This window comes from Trichomycterus rosablanca, chromosome 12 (assembly GCF_030014385.1).
Source record: "Trichomycterus rosablanca isolate fTriRos1 chromosome 12, fTriRos1.hap1, whole genome shotgun sequence".
Lineage (NCBI taxonomy): Eukaryota > Metazoa > Chordata > Actinopteri > Siluriformes > Trichomycteridae > Trichomycterus > Trichomycterus rosablanca.
The window spans coordinates 35,132,937-35,160,321 of NC_085999.1; the positions used below are offsets into that span (position 1 = coordinate 35,132,937).

At 41.4% G+C, this 27,385-nt stretch overlaps 1 protein-coding gene across 3 annotated transcripts in view; it reads left to right on the plus strand.

Annotated features, from left to right (window-relative positions):
- itprid2 (ITPR interacting domain containing 2) overlaps positions 1–27,385 on the plus strand; it is a 74,012-nt gene that overhangs the window by 11,396 nt on the left and 35,231 nt on the right. For 2 of the 3 annotated variants that reach the window (XM_063006141.1, XM_063006140.1), the window contains exons 2-4: positions 20,503–20,694; positions 24,235–24,277; positions 26,794–26,843. In XM_063006141.1, the coding sequence (XP_062862211.1) occupies positions 20,538–20,694; positions 24,235–24,277; positions 26,794–26,843 (250 nt within the window). In that variant the 5' untranslated portion in view covers positions 20,503–20,537. Of the gene's footprint in view, positions 1–20,502; positions 20,695–24,234; positions 24,278–25,272; positions 25,518–26,793; positions 26,844–27,385 lie in introns of those variants that run through there. The other variant, XM_063006142.1, reaches the window with a different exon arrangement.

A 27,385-nucleotide genomic window follows, 5' to 3' on the forward strand; every position in this document is an offset into this window, starting at 1 on the left:
CCCACACATACCACATACCTGTCTCAGACTGCACACTGAAAACTATGTACAATCACAGCACAAGAAAATGGACAGCACTGTTTAAAGATTTACTGAAATATAGTGAGGTTCAAAAAGTATTAAGACTTGTTCTGTAAACCTCAGTTTCAAAAAAGTTGAAACTGAGACAAATAAACTTGATGCTTGTATTATGATACGAAAAAGTTGGGCCTTTTTAATTATTTTTTAAAACGCATTTTTCTCCTGATTTAGCACACTCAATTTGTCTTCCGCTGCTGAGAGATACCAGATTGCATCCGAGGAGAGCACGTCGCTGTACACGCCTCTTCCGACACGTGTACAGCCCTCCTCTTCTCGCCCCTGCATTTTGCACAGGTGTCTCTTCCGCCAATCAGGGTCCTTACACAGCGTATGAAGACCCACCCACCCACACATAGTCCGGCCCCCACCCTGCAGATACGGTGGCCCATTAGTATCTGTTGCAGGCATTGCCAATTATGCCTGCTAGATGGCCCCCAGCCGACCGATGGCAAAGACGAGTTTTATACTGACGAGTTCAGAATCTCGGCGCTGGTGTGCTAGCGGAATTTCCCGCTGCGCCACCTGGGCGGACTGCGCTTTTATTAAACATATTTAAATGTTCAAACTAATTCTAAACAAATTAGAATCAGATGATGTGGTCATGTTTTGGTATGTTTCATTTACATGTTTTATCACTAGTTTATCCTGGTCAGGGTTGCAGTGGGTTTGGGAACACACCCGTGGAAAAGGGTGGCATTACTGCAGAATTGTGTTCACACAGACACAGTCCTTCTGAACCCTGGAGAGTTCATATGCGGATCAGCTTTGTGCACGGACAGCCACAACCTGACCCTCGACCCCGTGCAGGTGCCATCAATCAGCCAGCAGAGGTCGTAATTGCTCCAGTTATGCGGAACACTGGTCCGACTTGTCCCACCCTATGAACAACAGCCAATCGTTGTTCATGTAGCTGCCCAGCCCGAGCGAATGTCAGAGCTGAGGTTCGATACGATGTATCTGAAATCCCAGCCCTGGTGTTCTAACGGGATTTACCACTGCGCCACCTAGGCAGCCTGATTGTGCAATTTTTGAAAATCATGGTAAAAGTCAGAGGATTTTATATATTTTTTTTCCTTTCGTGCGATTTGTCCTGTAGCTTTACAGACTTTACTCAGAGTTTAATGTTTCTACACATGTAAATATCCTAATCTGTGCACAGCCACTTTATACACACAGTCTTATAATGAATAATGAATAATTAATTTTATTTTTGCTATCCATACTTCTGCTGTGTTGGTTTTTCCTTTGGAAACATTCAGATGTAATATAAATAATTTCCTTCTATCTGTTTGGAGGGTGTCACACTAAATTCCGTTGTACGCAGGTATAATGGCAATAGAGGTTCTTCTTCTTCTTCCTAAAGGTCAAACATTGATTGTTATGATTTGTATGATTGGTAATTTATAAGGTGGTGCATGTTTTGTAGGGCTGCCGCGATTGGTCGACCTAGTCGATGACGTCGACGCTAAAAATGCGTCAATACGTCAATATTTTAAGTCGATGCATCGTGTTTAAAACTATGCTTATAAATGATCATTTTTCATTTCTACAATGTTTCCGTTCATATAAACGTTTATATGATTCCTTCAGCACTACTTGCTGTGTGCATGACCTAAGTCGTATTTGGTCCAGTCACTGCTTGGCGGCAGTCTTAAAAAATGCCATCTGCAGCAGTCAGAAGCTGATTGTAGAGCTTTCAAAAAAAAGCTAAAGGTTTTCTAAGACCCAGATCAATAAAAGTTTGAGAATACTAACAACTGGCACAAAACAAAACTGTGGTTTGTACACACTGCTTTGATGGTACCACAGCAGCACTAGTGCGATGTTGCACGTCTACATTATTTCTAGGAATACCGTATTCCTTAGCGAGTTCAGTTAGAGCACATTTTTACTTCTATATTGTTTCATTAAGCTTCTTAATCGCGGAGATCTTGGAATACCGTATTCCTTAGCGAGTTCAGTTAGAGCACATTTTTACTTCTATATTGTTTCATTAACCTTATTAATCGCGGAGATCTTGGAATACCGTATTCCTTAGCGAGTTTAGTTAGAGCGCATTGACATGCGCTGCGCACTTGCTCTGTTGGGCTCGTGATTTTTGCGGTTGACACAGCGATGAAAGCGCAAAAAGCTTCTCATGTGAATTAACACTTACCCCTTTGTTTACATCGCTTAGAATTTTAAATTAAGTTTTGAATGAATGTGTAGGTTAGAATCTGGGCTCATTCTGTCTTTACTGTACGTTGGACTTATTTTATCTCTGCTATAAGTTTAAGCTCTGTGCTTTGTGTACAGAACGCCATAAACACATGATGCACTTTCTTTAATATGAAGCTCTTAAGAATGTGATAATATGGACATAAACCCTGTTTGCATTTAGTTTTGTGCCATATTATTATGCTGTACAGTTTGTTGTTAAAATAAAAGTTTAAATGAGATTCTGAATTAAATTTTTTGAAGGAAAATTAAACTTTAGATTAATCGACTAACTGATAAAATAGTCTATAGATAAATCGATAGAAAAATAGCCGTTAGTGGCAGCCCTAATGTTTTGTTTTGGTTCTTTACTTTGATCTATTGGAATCACTGATTTTGTCTCACCCAATTTAATCAGTGTTATGTTTTGTTTTGTTTTTGTGACCAATGCCTTTCACGCTCCACATGTAACATAAATCATCCTGTGATCAAACATAAACAAGATTTAGGATTTACCCGCTGATAAGTGTTCTGTTGCTCACCGGTGGTGTAAAACTTGTAACCTAAAGTCACATGAGACGATCGATGGCATTAGTTGATCGCAGTTGAGCACGGTCTGGATCCAGACTCACTAGAATTCTTTTATGAGGATCTGAAACCATGTAGGGTGACGAATGTAAAAACAAAAGAAATGAGGAAGGAGGAAAGTAAAACTCGGTATAACTGGAGGGTGAGGAAGAATGTACAGAAAGCCTCTGTTAACTACAGGCTACTGCAGGTCAGATCATTGGTTTAGATAAGCAAATTATTCTAACAACGCAAACCTGTCAGTTACTGGAACCGACACGTCAACATTTACACACACACACAAACACATACCGTCGTATTATAGAGATGGGGGGGGAGTGAAAATAAAAGTAATTATTAGATGTTATACTACAATAACAGAAAAATATTTTTTAAACCTAAGAAACCAAAAATCTAATATTTCTTTCTGGGTTTTTTTGGCCTGTGCCTGTATTAAGGGGTTCACCACAGTGATTCATTATGGTCAGCGGCTCAATCAGCTGCCCCCCAACCCCCCCTTTCCCCAGCCAATCTTGTATGTGTAGATGACCAACCAGCTGATGGTGCCGGGGTTCTCGGCGTCAGTGGGCTTGCATGATTTTACAGCATATACCTATATTTCAGATTTTACATCTGAAATATATGTATACAGTCGACCCTTGCCTTACGAACCGTTTACCATACGAACATTTCAGGTTACAAGCGATTTTTTTCAACTTAACGTACGAACAAATTTCGGATTATGAACCGAAATTCACGAAACACGTGACGTGTGTGTGTGTGTGTGTGTGTGTGTGTGTCCATCTCAGTTCTGCCATTGCATTTTCATCTTGATTGTTCCATATGTTTTTGTTCCCACTCTTGAGCCTGAAGTCTGGAGCGTTGACCCCATTGGGCTAATGATTAAACATTGTAATGCTAATGTGTGTACAGGACATGATGTTAGCCTGCACAGTAAACTTTCTCTCTTTTTAACACACACACACACACACACACACACACACACACACACACACTCATTACCTTCTCATGTCTGGTACGAGAGTGAAAAGAGCTGGTAATTTGTTCTGCTGCATGTACGAGAGAAAACTATGTGGTTTCCCTGCATTCTTCTATAGCAGATTGAGTTCCTCCAGCATACTGATGCTACACAGCACCCCCATCCCCCCCTCCTGTTTACCTGAGACTGGGTTAAACGACACCTGCTGCTGAAGTGTGCACATTACATTACACCTTCTGCATGGTTTTGGGAGATAACGGAGGTACACAGAGGAAACTATGGCTTCAGAAATGAAGTGTCATTATTCAATCAGTTCAATGAGAACATTTGTATCATTGGGCTAATTTTAATTATCAGTCAAGGTGGTTTGAAGCGCAATCTAATCTAGTCGTGTCCAATTACCCTGATTGCATCGTCCACTGATTCAACCCTCCACCGCTGACTGAAGACGCTTCTTAACTGACACACACCCCCTCCGACACGTGCTCAGTACAGACGAGTTCATATATACCGATCAGCACTGTGCACGGAGAGCCACACCCTGATCAGCATTATTCCTCAGCCCTGTGCAGGTGCCATCAAGACATGGGGAGAACATGCAAACTCTGCACGGAAAGGACCCGGACCGCCTTGCCTGCGGATCGAACCCAGGACCTTCTTGCTGTGAGACGACAGTTCTACCCACCGAGCCACCGTGCCGCCCAGAAATAAGCAGTAGTCTAGTGGTTAAGGTACTGGACTAGGAATCCGAAGGTTGCTGGTTCAAGCCCCATCACTGCCAGGTTGCTGCTATTGGGTCCTTGAGCAAGGCCCTTAACCCTCAATTGCTCAGACTGTATACTGTAACTGTAATGTAAGTCGCTTTGGATAAAGGCATTAATAATAATTAATAATGATACAGTAAAACTAGTATAAAACATTGATTCCTGCCATGAATATCATAAATATGACATGTACTCTTTTCTTATGAAAATCTTTAATTTCTGCTATAAAATCAGCTAGTGTGTAAAGCCTGAAGCATGTTTGCATGACCTGTTTGTTTCTGTGTTGTTGGCTCACGATCCCTCTGCATGCCCAGGCTCACTTCTGGGTGCGGAGAAACACTGCTGAATACAAATTGTGCCACTAAGCAGGAGCACAAAGAGGCAACGGAAACGGCAAACTGCCAGAATGGAGCTGCCAAGAGCAGAGCGGAACACAAGAATATATTGTGTAGTAGCACATGAATTCATTTAGTTCCTCTTACTGCTTCCTTCTGGTCCCCCGTGGGTTCAGTGCCACCCAAAAACTGTGCCAGAGTCAGGAACATGTCCTGCGATGAACGGGAGTCCTGCCCAGGTTAACACAATCAACAGTTCACTCTCTTCTCAAATATTTTTGACTGGACTACCTGGAGGAAACCCACATGGACTTAAACCAGTCAACAGACTGATCTGGTTGTAGTGTTGATAATTCGGCCCGGCCTCCCTCATACACGTGATGTCTGTGCAGGCACACGGTCGCAAACTCGAGAGCTTGAAATCTCAGCACTGGTGGGCTGATGTGTTTTACTGCTGCGCTACCAAAGCACACAAACCCTTTAAAAAAAAAGTTGGGACACTAAGTACCATGTCTCATACAGTATTTAATTGATTACAGCACAAAGCACAGTGCAAAGTTGGGGGTGTGTGACGAGTGCAGGTGCTAGACCTGCCTGACTTCAGTTCAGATCTGTCTCTTATTGAAAATTATTAAGCACATTATACGACAATAGAGACCCCGGATTGTTCCCGATTTTTTCTTTTTTTTTTTTTTAAACAAAATGAAATTTAAGACAAGTTATGACAAAGTTTCCTTTTATTATTTCTCTTTAAAAAATAAAATACTGTATTTGTGCTTATCTTTTATTTATCTAAGTAATTAATGCCCTTTTATTTCTGAGGTAGGTACAAACTATCCCAAAAAATGCTTATTGTGTGAAAAAAAAAAACTGAAATGAACATTTAAAACAAATTCAACATTATATAAATAAATGAATAATAAATTAATAATACAAATAAAGAAAGTATCCTCACATAAATAAATTTGGCTGGAAAATGCCGAATCTGGCAACCCTGTAGTGACATCAACCAGGCGAGGTGAATAGCACCAGCGTCCTCTGCTGTTTAAAGTGAATATCGATTCATCTTAAATGAATAACCGATTTGAATCGTGGCACATGTGCACTGATTTCTAACTGTCTTGTGGTGCATCGTTACATCACTAGTCGTTGCAGATTTGAGCATGTTTACTTTGGTACTTTGGTTAATCTTCAACCTTTCAAAAAATTCCAGTCAGTGGATTGGCTTCTCTAAATACCCTTCATTTTAAATGAGTGAAGAAGTGAGAAGAGAGTTTGATGTCTTGTGATAGACTGGTGTCCCATCCAGGATCTGTCCACATCTTTTGCAGTTATAGTTTGGTTATTGACCAATTCCAGCCCTGACAGTGATGAAGCACTTACCTCGGATGATTTGATGATGGAATTAACACAGTTTTACTCTGGCTCGTACCCTGTTAGTCTGACCTCGTCAGTCCTACAGTTTCAGCATGTTGAGTGGTTTGATTCACTTTTGTTGACTTTGGCTGGTTTGCAGGATTTTTTTTGTCCTCCTCTTGGGGTAACTTTGATCTCTTATGACATTTCATTACTTTTAAAATAATGCCACAGACCCTCTGTTACATGAGAAAGAACAAGTACTTCCTGTTGATCTGTAATCAGCTCATGCTCATAAGAACTTGCTGAATCGTATGTAGTCTGGATTAATGTTGGCATTCAGACTGAAACTCTGAAGCTTTACCCAGAGGGCCATTAGTGTACGCAGTATGTCACCTGTTATAATCAAAAGGACGACCAGAGCTACATTGCCCACTGACACGTCCTGTCTAGTTTTGTTATTGAGTGGAGAATCAAGAACATCTTGGTTTTCTCTTTTCTTTAAATACGTGTACCAAATCATAAAGCCTTTTTAACCAGGAATTACACAACAGATAGTACAACCTGCAATCTGATTGGGTAAAGCAATGTGTAGCAATAACAACAGATATTTCACCGGAACTGTATTATTCTGTGTTTTGTTTCCTGGGAATCAGTAACGTCTCAACTTTAGTAAACAGTTCAGTTATAAATAATGGATGAATTTGACAGTTTAACTGCTTGTTTCGAGTGAAATTTGACGAGAAGGCCTGGTTCGCAGTCTCCGCTCTAATTCATCCCAAAGGTGTTCTATCGGGTTGAGGTCAGGACTCTGTTTAGGCCAGTCAAGTTCTTCCACACTAAACTCGCTCCTCCACGTCTTTATGGAGCTTGCTTTGTGCACTGGTGCGCAGTCGTGTTGGAACAGGAAGGGGCCATCCCCAAACTGTTCCTACAAAGTTGGGAGCATTAAATTGTATAAAATATTGTGAAAAATATTGTGTAAAATATTGAGTTGATTGGTCATTTGTTTTCCATCTCATGTTCCTTTCTTGTTGGTGTTTTGGAGATGCACTTTAAAATGGTAGTGTTTGCTATATGGGCACTCTGAGTTAAAGCAGGCACTCCATCCTTTGATAAGAGCTGCTCATGCTGTTCTACCCACGCTGCATTGTTTTCATTGATAGACCGATAATAAAAAAAAATATTTTTAGTTTGGACTCGTAAGCAAGCCCTGTGGGACTCCAGGGAGGGATGCAGGAAAGGATTTTTCACTAGTACCTACTTTACATGCCATTTAGCCATGCTGTCTGAAACAATATCACAATAGATGGCTGTGCGTCAGTAGGCCGTGATACCTGAACTTTAAATATCAGTAATAAAGGTCGGTCAGGGTGGCAGCAATCTGAGAATTGTGCTTCTGCTGAGGGGGAAACAGGGCTGTCGTGGCACTGAACAGTTTTCTTACCGCTCAACAAGTCTTACCTTGTTATGCACAGAAAGGCCGATGCTACCATCGAGACTTTTTAACTTCCCGACCTGATCTTGGCGGATCAATATAATTTGACCTTTTTTTTTTTTGTAACTCATGCGTGTTTCTTTCGGTACACTGTGTTTATTTTTAAATGTCTGCTGGTTAAGGAAGAGATTCCTGGTAATTTCTAATGTTTTCAGAAACAAACTGTAAGCACGAATAACTGGTGTTTCTTTAGAACTAAGGCTTTGGCTAGATCGTGATTGATGACTTTCACTACGTTATTACACAATAACGGAAGCATTTTCAGCGTACACAGTGTGACTCGCTATTGTTTTTTTAAACACCTCACTGTCCCTGCTGGACTGAGAATAGTCCACCAACCAAAAATATTCAGCCAACAGCGCCCCGTGGGCAGCGTCCTCTGACCACTGATGAAGGTCTAGAAGACCAACTCAAACAGCAGCAATAGATGAGCGATCGTCTCTGACTTTACATCTACAAGGTGGACCAACTAGGTAGGAGTGTCTAATAGAGTGGACAGTGAGTGGACACGGTATTTAAAACTCCGGCAGCGCTGCTGTGTCTGATCCACTCATACCAGCACAACACACACTTAACACACCACCACCATGTCAGTGTCACTGCAGTGCTGAGAATGATCCACCACCCAAATAATACCTGCTCTGTGGTGGTCCTGTGGGGGTCCTGACCATTGAAGAACAGGGTGAAAGCAGGCTAAAAAAGTATGTAGAGAAATAGATGGACTACAGTCAGTAATTGTAGAACTGCAAAGTGCTCCTATATGGTAAGTGGAGCTGATAAAATGGACAGTGAGTGTAGAAACCACGAGGTGGTTTTAATGTTATGGCTGATCAGTGTATACACAATACAAGTCAAATAGTTGAGACATTTAATATCTTTTCTGGGAACTGTTATTCTTTGGTTTTCCTCCCTGGCGCGTGTCCAACCTGTGGCCGCTTCTTATCACCTACCAGTGTTGGGTTCCCTCACAGAGCCATATCACATATGGAGAGCCGCGCTAAGCTAAATGAGGTTTGAACTCGGGAGTTTGAACACTCCGCAGTAGTGTGCTAGCGTGTAAAACCTGAGTGCCCTGTGTACCGTTTTTTAAAATATTTTTTCCTCCTCTTTTTTCCCCCAATTTTATCCCCCAGTCTAGTCATGTCCAATTTACACTGATTGCGTCCTCTATACTGATTCGACCCTTCACCGCTGACTGAGGACGCCTCTCAACTGACATGCGCCCCCTCCGGTACGCACACGAGTCGAGTTCATATACTTGACGGGCACTGTGTACGGAGGGCCACACCCTCATCAGCATTATTCCTCAGCCCTGTGCAGGCGCCATCAGTCAGCCAGCAGGGGCCGCAGTCGCACCAGTTATGAGGACCTGTGATCCGACTTTTTACCCCTAACCATGAACAACAGCCAATCGTTGTTCATACTGCCGCCCAACCCAGTCGGAAAGGCAGAGGTGAGATTCGATACGATGTATTCGAAACCCCAACTCTGGTGAGCTAGCGTACTTTGTCGCTGCCTCATCTGAGTGCCCTGTGTACCGTTTTAAATTAAACACAGGTTAAAAAAGAATTCAAATCATTAAGTTTTGTGACTGTCCCAACCTTTTTATAATAGGTGTGTAAAAAGTGAAATATTACTTTTAAAGAATTAAAATTAGTTTACAACTAATGGCCAATCATAATGACCGTGTAATAAAATGTGACTCCTGACCTTTCATTGTTTGTCTCAGTCACGAATGCCTGACTCTCAGGCCTGGCACACAATGTGGGAACCACTCCATGCTCTGTTCTGTCTAAAAGAGGTCAGCAGTGGGAGCTTGTATGTGGGGGTTCTGTGTCGCCGGCCTTTTAAAAATAGTCCCGTAAAGATTGGAAGCAGATTTCTGCTATTTGGGAATGATTAGTGCTAATAGGAGCAGTGTTTGTTTATTCCTGACGTTTGAACAGAAACAGCCGGCGAGTGCTGGATCTTTCTGATGCTACAGACTTCAACATCCAGGTGTTTGTTGTGGATGTTCTCTACCTTCACCTCTCGTTTCCTCATCCACTGGTTTTGAAAGCTTGAAAGGAATTTTCTCTTCTTATACTATCGATTGACTCTAGGTGTGTCTCTAGAGGAGGCACAATGACAAACAGGTTTCTTCATTGCTGGTGTGTGTGTGGCCCCTGGCTGCATTCATTTAAGCCCCGCCCCTGAAAGGTAAAAAAAAATCGATCAGCTGCGTTCCTGACTCGTGGAAGCTTCGACTCTCCTCGATCGAGGGTGGGGTTGGTGGCAGTGACCAGATGGTGAAATTACACTGTCATGTTTAAAGTTTTTAGGTGACCAGAGGAGATGAGGAGGGTAAAACCTCATTCATGAGGGTGTTTTCATTAGCATTGAAGGTTGAAATTGGCAGTGGTGGAGCTTTAACTGGCACGGCCCACGGCTGGTATTAGTGGCATAGGATTAGGATTTGTCCTCTGAGTTGTCAATGGCATTGTGGTTGGGAATTGTTGTCCAGTTGGTTGATATTGTTTGGAATTGTTTTCAGTGCCATTGTCGTTGGGAATTGTCCTCCGGTTGGTTACTTTGTGGTTGGGAATTGTCCTCTGGCTGGTAACATTGTCATTGGGAATTGTCCTCCAGCTGGTTACATTGTGGATGGGAATTGTCCTGGCTGGTTACTTTGTGGTTGGGAATTGTCCTCCGGGTGGTTACATTGTGGTTGGGAATTGTGCTCAGGCTGGTTACATTGTGGAATTGTTGTGCAGTTGGTTGCAGTGACCTTGTAACTGGGAACTTTTTGGTTGCTTGGGAATTGTGCTTCAGATGGTTAAAGTGGGTGTGTGAATTGTGTCACAACTGTTTAACAATTCTTGAGTGGCATAATTATTGAATTATCCAGTTCTGAGTGACAAAATGCCCCAATCTAGGTCAAACTTTATTTACTATTATCATGGTACACTGTTATTTTGACATACCATTCTCCCCCATCACACTGTACAGGTGTTATAATGTTTTGCTTGTTCAGTGTGAAAGCGAGTGTACAGTAATCATTGTGGATCCTCAGAGCCGGTTTGTTGATATTAACTCTGTGTTCTGGTACTGTAATATCGTGTTCTGTGTCGTCTCTCGTGAGAAATGCGTCTGGAGCAAATTTTGGACGTCGTATCTGTCTAATCTGTCTCTCATCATCACTGTCAAAACACACCAGCTGGACGTGATGGAAGCAGCCTGATTGCTTCCTCTCGTCCTCCCTGAGCAGGATGCGTTCTTACAGCCACGCACTTGCTAAGTCATTGAACACATGCCCATGCTTTTATGTGTCTAAGAACAACTTTAATGAGAAGAGCATCTGGATGGATGTGTTTAAGTGTGTCAGCAAGTTAGAGAGTCGCTAGCTTTGTTTATGCTAAAAATATGGCCAAAAATATGGCCAAAAACATGGCCAAAAATATCTGGACACCTGACCATGAGTTTGTTGGACATCGCATTTTAAAAACAAATGCTAGTGAAGTAGTGTGACCTCTATGTGATCTTATCAGCTACAACCCCTGGCAAAAATTATGGAATCACCACTCTTGAAAGATGTTCTTTCAATTGTTTAATTTTGTAGAAAAAAAATAAATCACAGACATGCCACAAAACTATCATTTCTCAAACTGTCAACCCTCTGGCATTAAGAAACAATAAAAAAAGAAACAAATATAATAGTTGTGGTCAGTCACAATTGCTTTTTTTTAGATCAAGTAGAGGAAAAAAATATGGAATCACTCAAATCTGAGGAAAAAATTATGGAATCATTAGAAAACACTGCACCATTATTACTTTGTTGCACCACCTCTGGCTTTTATAATGGTTTAAACTCTCTGAGGCATGGAGTTAACTAATGACAAACAGTATTCTTCATCAATCTGCCTTCAACTGTCTCTTATTGCTGTTGCCAGATCAGCTTTGCAGGTTGGAACCTTGTCATTGACCATTTTCTTCAATTTCCACCAGAGATTTTCAAATGGATTGAGATCCGGACTATTTGCAGGCCATGCCATTGACATTATATGTTTTCTTGAAGGAAAGTTTTCACGTCCTTTGCCCTATGGCAAGATGCATTATCATCTTGAAAAATGAAGTCATCATCACCAAACATCCTTTCAACTGATGGAATAAGAAAAGCGTCCAAAATTTCAATGTGGACTTTGGCATTTATTGAAGACCATCTCCCCTGTGCCTTTACCCGACATGCAGGCCCATATCATCAACAACTGTGGAAATTAACATGTTTTCTTTAGGCAGTTATCTTCATAAATTTCATTGGACAGACACCAAACTAAAGTTCCAGCATCATCACCTTGCCCAATGCAGATTCGCGATTCATCACTGAAGATCACTTTTATCCAGTCACCCACAGTCCACGATTGCTTTTCTTTAGCCTACTTTAACCTTGTTCTTTTCTTTTTAGGTGTTAATGGTGGCTTTTGTTTGGCTTTTCTGTATGTAAATCCCATTTCTTTTAGGTGATTTCTTACAGTTCAGTCACAGACATTGACTCCACTTTCCGGCCACTTGTTTCTCATTTGTTTTGTTGTGCATTTTCTGTTTTCAAGACATATTGCTTTAAGTTTTCTATCTTGATGCTTTGATGTCTTACTTGGTCTACCAGTATGCTTCCCTTTCACAACCTTCCCATTTTGTTTGTACTTGGTCCAGATTTTAAACACAGCTTACTGGGAACAACCAACATCTTTTGCGACATTCCACAATGATTTATCTTCTTGAAGGAGTTTTATAATCCTCTCATTTGTTTCAACTGACATATCTTGTGTTGGAACCATGATTCATGACAATCTGCTTTGTGCAACAGCTCTCTGAGGTGTGAGCACTCTTTTTAAACTGAAGAATAATTAGCAAATCTAATCTGCTGCAGATGTTTTGTTTTTAAACTGCAAATTACAGAGTGATTCCATAATTTTTTCCTCAGATTTGAGTGATTCCATATTTTTTTCCTCTACTTGATCTAAAAAAAGCAATTGTGACTGACCACAACTATTATATTTGTTTCTTTTTTTTATTGTTTCTTAATGCCAGAAGGTTGACATTTTGAAAAATGGTAGTTTTGTGGCATGTCTGTGATTTATTTTTTTTCTACAAAATTAAACAATTGACAGAACATCTTCCAAGAGTGGTGATTCCATAATTTTTGCCAGGGGTTGTATAACAACAGCCACTATTTTGAGAAGGCTTTGAAGTATTTCTATAGGAATTTGTGCCCATTTAGTCAAAAGAGGATTTGTATGGCTGGGTGCTGATGTTTGTCAAGAAAGCCTGAGTGGATGTTCTAGTTCATTCCAAAGCTGTCCAGTGGGTCTGAGGTCAGGGCCCTGTGCAGGACACTGAGTTTCTTTACTTTAAGCCAAGCCTTTCATCATGTCTTTATAGACTTGCTTTGTACTAAGCTCATATTTTCAAATACACCCATTCGCCAGAAGTATGTAGACACCTGACCATCAGCTTGTTGCACTTTAATTAATAGGGATGCAGATGGTTTTGGAATTAAACCTTTCTACAATATTTTGGAGTGTGTCTGGGGCCCATTTAGTCAATCAAGTGTTTGTGATGTCGGGCAGTGCAGTCAGTGATCCAATTTGAAGTTAGTGCTCTGTACAGGATACAACACCACAAAACTTGTCAAACTTAAGCAACATACACTGATCAGCCATAACATTAAAACCACCCCCTTGTTTCTACACTCACTGTCCATTTTATCAGCTCCACTTACCATATAGAAGCACTTTGTGGTTCTACAATTACTGACTGTAGTCCATCTATTTCTCTATATACTTTTTAGCCTGTTTTCACCCAGCTTTTCTTCAATGGTCAGGACTCCACAGGACCACCACAGTGCAGGTATTATTTAGGTGGGGGATCATTCTCAGCACTGCTGTGACACTGACATGGTGGTGGTGTGTTAGTGTGTGTTGTGCTGTATGAGTGGATCACAGCACACAGCAGCACTGCTGGAGTTTTTAAATACCGTGTCCACTCACTGTCCACTCTATTAGACACTCCTACCTAGCTGGTCCACCTTGTAGATGTAAAGTCAGAGACGATCGCTCATCTATTGCTGCTGTTTGAGTTGGTCATCTTCTTAGACCTTCATCAGTGGTCAGAGGACGCTGCCCACGGGGCCAGCTGGCTGGATATTTTTAGTTGGTGGACTATTCTCAGTCAAGCAGTGACAGTGATCAGTGTTTAAAAACTCCAGCAGCGCTGCTGTGTCTGATGTGTTATGGCTGATCAGTGTACACTTATCACTGAATACAATTCAAGCAATTAAGGTTAAAGGGCCTTGCTTAGGGGCCCAACATTGGCAACTTGGTGATGGTGGGGCTTGAACTGGCAACCTCATGATTACTAGTCCAGTACCTTAACCGCTGAGCAAACACATTCAATTGACCTTGCTATATCTCTGCCATAGAAAGGCTAATTGTTTTATCTCTAGTCATCTCTACATTAACTGATCTACCTTACTCCACGTACTGGTGGTGAATAACATGATGACGTTACTATTATTATTATTATTATTAACATGCTAGTTCGACACACCAACACTTAATACTAGGAGAAGACCCCAGACTTTGTGAAGAAGACGCCCATCACCAAAAAACACATCCTGAACGAACCCCCAAAATACAACAGAGAGAGACAAAAACTACACACGCCCAATATATTTAAAGAAATCTTCACCCAAGATATAAACTAGCATAAAACACAGATTCCTGCCGTGAATATCATAAATGTGACAACATGGTGTTATAAAAACAAACAATTAAACGTGCTAGTTCTGAATGTCACCTGCCGATAGTTCCAGAAGAAAATCGACACTCTCAGATGAGCCGATCTTCACTAAATGTCATTTTTATGTGAACACACCCTTCATACAAACACCCCCAGAGTTCAGTTCCAGCACTTATTTGTTCTGCAGCTCTACTTTCTCATTTGTCTCTCCACGTTTGTAGCCTTTTAAAGTAAAGAGTGTACTTAACACAAGCCCTGGTGTTTATAGAGCTGATAACAGCGGGACAGAATGGTGCACCTCGTCCTCCCCTCTGTATTTATAGAAACGCACCATTTTTCACTTTCCACAAGGAAACCAGGCATGTGTGCTATCTATCTATCTGTGTGTGTGTGTGTGTGTGTGTGTGTGTGTGTGTGTGTGTGTGTGTGTGTACTCAGCTATGTTTGTGTAGACATAAGACCTTGACTGGTGTTTTCACAGGATTTATGCAGTTACGGTGGTTTTGTTGGTTTGTGGTGGTTTTGTTGGGCTCTTTACAAATCTGAATCACACTTTATCCACATGTAATCTGGCTTCATGCTACAATTATTTAAAAGCCACAGACCAGGTTTCAGGACTAGGCGTATTTCCTAGTTCAGGTACTGGAATAAAACCTACCAAATTTGGTAGCGTCTGTCTGCTGTTTGGAATGTGAGTTTGTCTGCTGCTGTTAACTTTTAACCCAGTTACAGAGATAATAATATTTATTACGTTTATAATTTATAGAGGAAATGATACAATATGGCATTACAATATTGGGTTTTGTGAATTATCAATTTCTTTTTTATTATTTAAGGCACTTTATACACTGAATACCAGCCCTAATCTAACCAAAACAGTCGTGCCACTAGTGCTGAGATCATGAGCTCTCAAGTTTGAATCTTAGCTCTGCTATCAGCTGGCTGGGTGCCTACACAACAGTGGGAGCCTAATGGGTAGAACTTTGAGCTATCAACTGAAAGGTTGAGAGTTCGAATCCCAGCTCTGCCATGCAGCCACTGTTGGGCCCTTGAGCAAGGCCCTTAACCCTCTCCCTCCCTGCACTCAGACCCCAGCTTTCAAACAAGTGTGTTTGTAGGGTGAGGGACCTTGAGGATTCCTTGTTGCTGGTGTAAGTGCGATACTGTAGCCTGTAACTGTGATACGCTCTAATTCCTCGCCCCTGTCAGGTGAAAAGAAGCGATCTTCTGTGTGTGTATAAAGGGGCACATGACAGCTTAGGTTCTCCTTAATTAGGGGTGAGGGAGGAGGCAACAACAAGAGAAAAATTCCAATTGGCCATGACTGATTTGGATGCAAAAAAGGAAAGCAATCGTGTCACACACTTAGTGAATGTCACTGTTTCTGTGAGGGCTGAGACTCTTGGGGTGGCATGGTGGCTCGGTGGGTAGCACTGTCGCCTCGCAACAAGAAGGTCCTGGGTTCGATCCCCAGGTGGGGCGGTCCGGGTCCTTTCTGTGTGGAGTTTTCATGTTCTCCCCGTGTCTGTGTGGGTTTACACAGTCCAAAGACGTGCAAGTGAGGTGAACTGGAGATACAAAATTGTCCATGACTGTGTTTGATATTAAACTTGTGAACTGAAGAACCTTGTGTGATGAGTAACTACCGTTCCTGTCATGAATGTAACCAAAGTGTAAAACATGATGTTAGAATCCTAATAAACAAACAATACAAACTGAGCCTCTTTATGGTGTCTGTCTTGGTTTTTTTCTTTGTTCAGTTTTTATTACATTTTTAACCTGGTTAAATTGTGTTGTAAATTTTTTTTTGACATTTTCGAGCCTCCTTTGTGTCCCCTGTATTTGTGTCCTCTGTGCCAAGTCTGTTTTTTTTTTTTATTCTTCCTCTCAGGATAAACGACTGGATTGGCTCCGTTTCTCATTTTTTCCCAGGACTGATATCTGATTACTTAAAGTGATAAGAGTCTCTAAAACAAAAGCTTTGACGTATTTTATGATGTTTGCTTTTCATATATAAGAGGAGCTGCAGTGCCAGTGTTTACCAACCTGAATTAATGATTTATGCTCAGTCAAGTCTGCAAAGGAATAATTTCCATATTACAGAACTTCTTTAACTCCTTTATTGTCGAGTGTATTTAAACATACATAGTATACACAGATCAGCCATGACATTAAAACCACCTCCTTGTTTCCACACTCACTGTCTATTTTATCAGCTCCACTTACCATTTACATTTACATTTACAGCATTTTGCAGACGCTTTTATCCAAAGCGACTTACACGAAGAGCAATTGAGGGTTAAGGGCCTTTGCTCAAGGACCCAACAGTGGCAACTTGGTGGTGGCGGGGCTTGAACCGGCAACCTTCTGTTTACTAGTCCAGTACCTTAACCACTGAGCTATCACTGGCCATATAGAAGCACTTTGTAGTTCTACAATTACTGACTGTAGTCCATCTGTATCTCTACATACTTTTTTAGCCTGATTTCACCCTGTTCTTCAATGGTCAGGACCCCCACAGGTCCACCACAGAGCAGGTATTATTTAGGTGGTGGATCATTCTCAGCACTGCAGTGACACTGACATATGGTGGTGGTGTGTTAGTGTGTGTTGTGCTGGTATGAGTGGATAAGATACAGCAGCGCTGCTGGCGTTTTTAAACACCGTGTCCACTCACTGTCCACTCTATTAGACACTCCTACCTAGTTGGTCAACCTTGTAGATGTAAAGTCAGAGACGATCGCTCATCTATTGCTGGACACTGCCCACAGGGCACTGTTGGCTGGATATTTTTGGTTGGTGGACTATTGTCAGTCCAGCAGTGACAGTGAGGTGTTTAAAAACTCCAGCAGCGCTGCTGTGTCTGATCCACTCATACCAGCACAACACACACTAACACACCACCACCATGTCAGTGTCACTGCAGTGCCGAGAATGATCCAACACCTAAATAATACCTGCTCTGTGGTGGTCCTGTGGTGGTCCTGACCATTGAAGAACAGGGTGAAAGAGGGCTAACAAAGCATGCAGAGAAACAGATGGACTACAGTCAGTAATTGTAGAACTACAAAGTGCTTCTATATGGTAAGTGGAGCTGATAAAATGGACAGTGAGTGTAGAAACAAGGAGGTGGTTTTAATGTTTTGGCTGATCGGTATGTAGAGATAATACAAAACAAATAAAACCAGCATAGAACACCGATTCCTGCCGTGAATGTCATAGATATGACAACATTACATTATAAAAGCAAACAAACAAACAGACAAACTTATGTCACTTACGCTTCTGCTACAATTAAGCTACACCACTAAGAAATCCTTACACACGAAAATACAAAAAGTTGACACTAACGTATCTTGCAGCCATAACAATAAAAATGAAAGTGAACTCATAAAGAAATATAAGGAAAAGAAACTTTAAATAGACTAAAACATAATACCTAGCATGCCATAAATGCCACAAATACGTCCTGAGCATGGCAGTAAATCCAAATCAAACAAATAAATGAAATAATTCTCATCCCTAAAGACAAGCATGTCAGATTCATCAAATCATGTTCAACACGACCTGTCGTATAATCAATAATAGTTGGGTGAATTATAATGTCATGAATTTAAATGTGTTTATGCATCATTTCTTTTATTCTAGCTCTTCATGCACCACTGTATCCAAAACTAATTGAATTTGGTGGGACGACTTTGCGTGAAATGCTTTTTTCTTCCTGCGTATGTATGAAAATGAGTCTGAAAATAGACAGACTATTAATAGGCTCTGATGATCTGTAGAGATAAAACATCCATCCGTGGGATGATAAACACGTCTCACTCAGTCGCATGTGTCCAGTCCTTTGAGAGAAAGCGGCGATCCGAAAGCAGGAAATGACTTTGCACCCGCATGTAATCTTTCACCCAAACAGACATTTCCTGTCCTACTCGTTTTCTGACTTCCAGATCCCTCTATCCCACCATCCCTCCCTCCTCCTCCTCCTCCTCTCGTACTTACTCTGTGGTTTCTGGAAGCTCGACTTCACTGGGTTTTGATGGGATTGGTGGATCATGCTGCCTGTGTCGTGGTTGTGTCTGCGCTGTGTTTGTATTTCTGCTGATGTCTGCGGTGAGTCTTACTTTCATGGAACAGAACGATGTCGGTTTAGCTCAGTAGCTGCCGCTCTGGTGCTGTTTGTGTGATTGCTGTTACGCTCTGGAGGGAAATTCCATGTCATGCAGTTTAGAAAGTGTTGTTGTGACATGCAGGACTGAGCGTGCACATGATGCGAGGTGTTTTACATGAGCCGTGCAGCAGAGAATGCGTGATCAAACCTGTATGAGCGTCTGTTCTGTATTGTGTTGCATCTTTTAAGTCTTGCACCTTGTTATTTACATTTACATTTTCAGCATTTAGCACACGCCTTTATCCAAAGCGACTTACAATAAATAAACCTTGATTTGACTTACAGTACAGTTACACTATACAATCTGAGCAATTGAGGGTTAAGGGCCTTGCTCAAGGGCCCAACAGCAGCAACCTGGCAGTGGTGAGGCTTGAACCAGCAACCTTTTGATTACTAGTCCAGTACCCTAACCACTAGGCTATGGGTACAGTTATTTAGGGAAAGCATCTGATACATGAGTTCTGTTATTAATGCAGCAATTAAACATGCATAACATTTTGTGAGAATTTACTGTTAGGGTTCAGCTCCATGAGTTTGGATGGATTTGGAACTGGATTATTTAAGCTCTGGACAGGAAGAATATCGATGCTTTTAAACTTAGGTGCTGGCAGAAACTTTGGAGAGTAGCCTAGACGGCAAAGAAGACCACTAATAGACCTTTGTTTGTTTGTTTATTAGGATTTTAACGTCATGTTTTACACTTTTTGGTTAAATTCATGACAGGAACGGTAGTTACGCATTACACAAGGTTCATCAATTCACAAGGTTATATTGAACACAGTCGGGGACAATTTAGTGTCTCCAATTCACCTCACTTGCATGTCTTTGGACTGTGGGAGGAAACCAGAGCTCGGGGAGAACATGCAAACTCCAGACAGAAAGGACCCGGACCGCCCCACCTTGGGATCGAACCCAGGACCTTCTTGCTCTGAGGCGACAGTGCTACCCACCGAGAGGTCTAATAGACCTTTGACCAAATCAAACCAAACCTCTTATCTTAACCCCAGTTAACCAAACTGAAGCTTTTATTTTGGACACAATGTGAAATGGAGAGTTAATTCATTGGAAAAGCAATTATGCTCTGAATAGCTGAAGGTAAAAGAGGAAGAGAACGGCCAGCAAGAAGATGGACGGATACGATTAAAGGAGTAATGAACGAGTCATTAAGAAACCTGAAGTCCTGAACAGTAAACAGGATAGTCGGGAGAAGAAATAATCTGACAGCACTTAATAATTTAAGGTCGCAAACTGTTTGAATGTTAATAAATAACATATTTAAACTATTTTGGCTGATGCATCCATGTGTCTACAAAATTTGACCTTCTATATTATTTCAGTTAGATTATTTTTGATCTGCTTCATGCTGTATTAAAACTGTATTATACAAGTCAATTGAACAATCGAGTCTGTAATGAGGTGTTACTGATCGTGTTTTTAAGACGCATTCTTGAAAACCAACATGCTGAGTACGCACACAGCGATAAATGATTCTCTTTGTGTCCGAACATTTTAAATATGTGTTTGTTTGCTCATGTGCTGTCATTTGGAACCGCAGTGCAAATTCATTATGGACAAACCCCTAATTATTGGGTTCATGTGTTTCAGCTGTTGTTATAGCTGAAACTATCACATAGAGGTCACCCTATTTGTTCATAACTTTTGGCCGTACCATGAACACGCCCCAGGGATCCAAACTAGTCATTTATGCACTGCTAGGTAACAGAGAAGTGACGCTGTGAATATCTGTCTGTCTGCAGGTGATTAGTCTTCCACTGTAGCATCCCTGGAGGACATGGAGGAATGCAGCTTGCCCCCCACAGACAGAGATCACTCCTGGAAGGATGCCACGCTCAGGAGAAAGGCATGGTTGAAAAGCAGAGACTCGTGGCAGGCCCCGGATTCAGAGGAACCCCTGACGCAGGACAAGTCTGAATCAGCTACTGAGACAGGTTTTACACTTCTCTCATCTTTCAGTCGCTCAGTCTGGCCGACTCTGCAGTGTGTGTGTGTGTGTGTGTGTGTGTGTGTGTGTGTGTGTGTTGTGGGGGGTCAATGTGATCTGGTTAGGAGGAATGAAGAATCAAAGTGGAGGGATGATTTGTAGCTGTGTAGCTGTACCTGTGGCTGGTGGTTTTTCCCTGATTTGGGAATGTACGAGCCTTGAGAAAAAGAAAGTGTTAGTTACTCTTTAATTTACGTTCCCACTCTTCTTCTGTACTTGATCCATCTGTCTCTGTCTCCACCACGTTATTAGAGATGTCATTAAAGTGCGAATACGAGACGAATATGCATTTGTGGGGCATAACCGTCAAATCCAGTCTGAAAGCTCCTTATGTGAATTAATGTATTAAAAGAACGACATAGAAACACTAAACCTCTCTTAATTATTACTGCTTATTGGTTCTCTCCACTAATTAAGAAGCATAAGGAAACAATTAAGAAGTAAAGGTAAAGTGCAGGTTTTATAATGTTTTTATTGATTTTAACTGTTTTTTTATTATATTTGTGTTATTTTCAGTGTACAGTGTATCACAAAAGTGAGTACACCCCTCACATTTCTGCAAATATTTTATTATATCTTTTCATGGGACAACACTATAGAAATAAAACTTGGATATAACTTAGAGTAGTCAGTGTACAGCTTGTATAGCAGTGTAGATTTACTGTCTTCTGAAAATAACTCAACACACAGCCATTAATGTCTAAATGGCTGGCAACATAAGTGAGTACACCCCACAGTGAACATGTCCAAATTGTGCCCAAAGTGTCAATATTTTGTGTGACCACCATTATTATCCAGCACTGCCTTAACCCTCCTGGGCATGGAATTCACCAGAGCTGCACAGGTTGCTACTGGAATCCTCTTCCACTCCTCCATGATGACATCACGGAGCTGGTGGATGTTAGACACCTTGAACTCCTCCACCTTCCACTTGAGGATGCGCCACAGGTGCTCAATTGGGTTTAGTCCATCACCTTTACCTTCAGCTTCCTCAGCAAGGCAGTTGTCATCTTGGAGGTTGTGTTTGGGGTCGTTATCCTGTTGGAAAACTGCCATCAGTTTTCGAAGGGAGGGGATCATGCTCTGTTTCAGAATGTCACAGTACATGTTGGAATTCATGTTTCCCTCAATGAACTGCAGCTCCCCAGTGCCAGCAACACTCATGCAGCCCAAGACCATGATGCTACCACCACCATGCTTGACTGTAGGCAAGATACAGTTGTCTTGGTACTTCTCACCAGGGCGCCGCCACACATGCTGGACACCATCTGAGCCAAACAAGTTTATCTTGGTCTCGTCAGACCACAGGGCATTCCAGTAATCCATGTTCTTGGACTGCTTGTCTTCAGCAAACTGTTTGCTGGCTTTCTTGTGCGTCAGCTTCCTTCTGGGATGACGACCATGCAGACCGAGTTGATGCAGTGTGCGGCGTATGGTCTGAGCACTGACAGGCTGACCTCGCACGTCTTCAACCTCTGCAGCAATGTTGGCAGCACTCATGTGTCTATTTTTTAAAGCCAACCTCTGGATATGACGCCGAACACGTGGACTCAACTTCTTTGGTCGACCCTGGCGAAGCCTGTTCCGAGTGGAACCTGTCCTGGAAAACCGCTGTATGACCTTGGCCACCATGCTGTAGCTCAGTTTCAGGGTGTTAGCAATCTTCTTATAGCCCAGGCCATCTTTGTGGAGAGCAACAATTCTATTTCTCACATCCTCAGAGAGTTCTTTGCCATGAGGTGCCATGTTGAATATCCAGTGGCCAGTATGAGAGAATTGTACCCAAAACACCAAATTTAACAGCCCTGCTCCCCATTCACACCTGGGACCTTGACACATGACACCAGGGAGGGACAACGACACATTTGGGCACAATTTGGACATGTTCACTGTGGGGTGTACTCACTTATGTTGCCAGCTATTTAGACATTAATGGCTGTGTGTTGAGTTATTTTCAGAAGACAGTAAATCTACACTGCTATACAAGCTGTACACTGACTACTCTAAGTTACATCCAAGTTTCATGTCTATAGTGTTGTCCCATGAAAAGATATAATGAAATATTTGCAGAAATGTGAGGGGTGTACTCACTTTTGTGATACACTGTATAAGTGTCAAAATCAACCCCATTATTTTACATTAGCCTAAAATATATGCAGTTCCAAAGGACCACGGAACACATTACCGGGTTTTCCATACATCCTTATGGGAAAAAATACCTTACAAATCAACGCCTTTTAAACTCAACGCCATTCCCAGAACCAATTGACGTCAAGTTTCATGGTACCACTGTACTAACCTTCTGTATTTTGATATAGAGGGTAAGTAAGAGCATGTTATTGCTAAGCCTAAATGCTTAGTAAAGAAGTGGGTCTATAATCGTTTTTTGAAGACAGTGAGAGACTCAGATGTATGAAAGGACAGGGGATGTTCATTCCACCACTTGGGTGCTAGAACAGAAAAGAGCCTTGATGCGTGTCTTTACATTTACATTTTCTTTGTAAACGCCTTTATCCAAAGCGACTTACATTACAGTTACAGTCTGAGCAACTGAGGGTTAAGGGCCTTGCTCAAGGGCCCAACAGCAGCAACCTAGCAGTGGTGGTTGAACCAGCAACCTTTGGATTATTAGTCCTGTGCCTTAACCACTAGACTATGGCTTGCCTTCGAGCAAGTGCTAACTAAACATGCTAATCAGAGAATAGAGATGCAGTGGCTCTTTCTGATAACATTAGCATGCTTATTATAAGCTAATCAGACTTTCTACCTTTCTACTAAAACACTGATCCACATGTGCAAAGTTTAACATGTAGGCTTGACTTCATAAAGCACAGACTACTCTGTAGCATTAGGGAAATGTCTAATAGCAGTGGAGCTAAATGCTCAGCTGTGTACCCATGACGATTTTGAAAAAAATACAAGACTGATAATACACATCTAGAACTAAACACAGAAAGGACACTAGACAAAGGACATGAATAAATAACCTCTACAAAATCTAGGTACCTGTCTTGCCATGAGAATGACCAAAGTGTAAACATGGCGTTAAACAATAAATGAATAAATAATTACCCATGAAAAAAGATGCAAAAACGTACAACAGCACATCAAAACCCTTTTAAAAGAACTTAATCAAATGTTAAGTCTGTTTCTGAAACATTCACTTTTGAGACTTGTTAACGTAAGTTTGACATATTTTATATGTGCTGTGGATCTCAGTTGGGAACCTGTAGGTATAGTCACTGCTCAATTTTAGCTCACTGTAAACCCAAAATATTCAATAACATCACACCACCGAGTCCTGTTAGGAGTATAGTGTCTGACCTCGCAAGGCTAATGATGGACTCATGACTGTCTGTAAAGGGTTGACAATGTTGGGCTTCATTTGCTTCTCCATTGTTGAGTTTGACTGTAGGAATGTTAATGCATTTTGTGGGTACGTGGCTCACTGTTAACATCCCTCGTGTCTTTTCTTTTCTTTCTCCAGGTCCGATCCCTAACAAAATAACCAGCTGGCTGAGAGAATGCAGGTAAGATCCTGATTACATAACTCACCGCATTCACATGCTAATGCTGTCAGTAGGATTGATGGTGGTGGTGGAAGCTGAATTGGTCTTGCTGGGGGAAACAAAGAGCTTTGGGCTGCCTGGCTATAAAATACAGTTCTTGTTGGGTGACTTGCTGAACGTTTCAGATCTGGTGTGAACGCTTTCGTGCTTCCTGTATATTGTGCAGTTCAGTTTTCTGGTCTGGCAAGGCAATTAGTTCTATTCTAAGTAAGTTGTACCAATTGTGTGTGTGGTTTTTTTTTATTCTGGATTTCCCGACCTTCCCAATATCTCCCAATCTGGTCATGGTCGTTTCCAGTTCCCGATTGTGGAATTGTGTTGGAATTGTGACCTGATCCCCCAATCTAATCAAGGAGAGTTGGATCACCAAACGCTCCCTCCGCCACTTCTTATCACCTGTAGTCTGACTTTCCCTATCAAACTGGAGAGCATCTGTCAAAAGAGCATTTGTGAGGTCAGGCACTGATGTTGAACAGAAGGACATAGCTCGCCATTGATGGTCCAGTTCCCAAAAGTGGGTGTTCAGTGGAGTTGAGGTCAGAGCTTTTCTGCATACCACTGAAGTTCCTTCACGTCAAACTTTTCAACCCATGAAAGGGCCTTTCCCAAATAGATTTTATAGACCAGTGGGGCGGATACAATGTGTACTTTTGGCAATAAAGTGCACCATCATGCTTTGATACATATAACAGTTGTCATTATATTTATTTCAACCCAGAATGGATCCTTGACCCTTTAAAAACATGGCCACCTCTGAGTAAAGTTCTGCAGTCACATTACTCTCCAACTCATCATGTGACCCGGACAAACAGATCAGAGCATATGAGTGGTTGGGGCAGGTTTTAAGCATTCACACCCTACACTCGGTCAATAAACCATTCCCTCTCTATCAGCACTCCGTCGTGAGTACACACTGCAGTCCAGGAGGCAGCGGGGACACATGGCTGCAACTCTTCACTGGACTTTTATTCAGATTCTCTGCTGGTAAACAGTCTGAATATGTAGATTTGTGGAAATGAAGGAATGTATAGGATGTCTCAGAGGTTGTGGAGTGTTTGTGTTGGTGTTTTGCGGGACGTGGAGTTTATGGTTGGTCGGTAAAGCCGCTGCATGTTGGTGTGTTTTCTGTCTGGTTTCTCATGATTCTGGAGGACGCGGGTGTCTGGATGAAAGTGGAATCTGAAAGCAAAAGCAACGTTTTGTAAGTCTACACACCTAAGAAATAATTCTTATTTAGGCTTTTATTTTACACAGATCAATAAAATATGCAAAGTCAAATAAAAGTGTCACTGTTTGGTTATCAAAACCAGTAATAGTAATATTGGATTGTTTTTATATCGTTTTGATAACCGCAGCAGGGGCACAGTGCTTTATTTATTAAAGGCTATTAATCACTGTAAAATAAAAGGAGAAAAGTAAAAAGAAAGAAAGAAATGGACTGATGACATCACTGTCTGATTGCACAGGCTCATTAATGCTGCTGCACTGATCCTTAAACGTTGACATGTTTACCTGTTAAATGCAGATACAGTATTAGAACATTGACTTTATGGTTAAAAGTATGTGGACACCTGACCATAAGCTTGTTTTCCATCCCATTCTAAAACCATAGGCATTTCTATTCAGACTTTAGCTGTAGTGCCTCTACTGGTTTACAGGGGGAAGTACAAAAACAGTTTGGAACATCTCTACACATTTACAGCCATCAGTTATGTAGCAGACTCAACTCACTTTATTGTCTGACATTGGTTTGAAGGCAGGAGGTTTGCTACTAATATATTTATAAGGTCACGGCTTGGCGCCCAGGTTCCGCTAAGGGGCTGTGTGTGGGTCGGAGGAGGCGTGAGCAGCAATATACCCACCTCGACTGCAATCAGGGATCCTCCAGCAGCGGAAGACAAATTGACTAAGCTAAAAATTGGGAGAATTAAGAAGAAAATGCAGAAATAAAAAATAAAGTAGAAAAAAAGAGGTTGCGGCTTAGTTTAGTTACTTTGTCCACATTGTGTTAGCAGTCATGCTACCTAGTTAATACTTTGTCTTGAATTTCCACACTCTGTGCTTGCCAAGAATTGGCCAATTTAGATAAATAGATAAATAGGCTAGACAAGATTTGGATGAAAATTGGAAAATGCAATAAAAATAGAATAAACAATTAAAAGAATCGAAAGAATTTAATTTTTAAATAAATAAGTGTCCCAATACTTGTTTATATAATGTATATATATACTTTACATTTGATGGGTGCAACACAATTTCAAAAAGTTGGGACGGGGGCCAATGTGTTACGTCACTTTTTTCGCTGGGAACTAAGAACCTGGTCTGGTTGTTCTCGATGTTCTATAATAAGCATTGTAAAGCTCCAGACGTTTGCGGAGCAGAGGACAGATCGGGACTGCAGGCAGGCCAGTCTAGCATCTGCACACTAACTACAGAGCCACATTGTTGTAACCTATGTGAAATGTTTGTGTTTGCAGGACTCCTCTCGGAGCATCTCTGGATGAACAGTCCAGCAGTACAACCAAAGGTGAGTGAAATCGCCTGCACAGAACCATATCTGTTTTGGCATGTATTGGAACATTGACTAAAAGCAAGATTTCAATCTTACTAATGCTCTTCTGAATGAACATGAATCCCTGCAGTCATATTTCATGCACTGAAACTTTTTTTTAGAGGAGCAAAGATTGTTTGGGAGTTTACTTCATATTTCGACACATAAGGAAGTGTATTCTCTCACGTCCCAATAAACAAGCAGGTGAAATAGTTATACAAAGACCTACAGTCAGTCATGGTGTCATTTTTTTGTATGGTGACTAATTTAATATGACCAGATTCTTACACCACAAGTCTGTAGCTCAAAAAATGTGGGTACTTTACAACATTTATTCCCCTGATTTGTGCACAGACTGATGTCCCTCACAAACGCTGGACCCACAATAACTGACAAGGGTAAAGCTGTCAGTAAAAATACATGTAGGCTTTTTATTTTACGACTAGTTTGATTTCAATTTAGCTAGTGTGTAAATACTAGTGTCAATAGTGTATGTTTCATTTCATGTTTTTAATTTT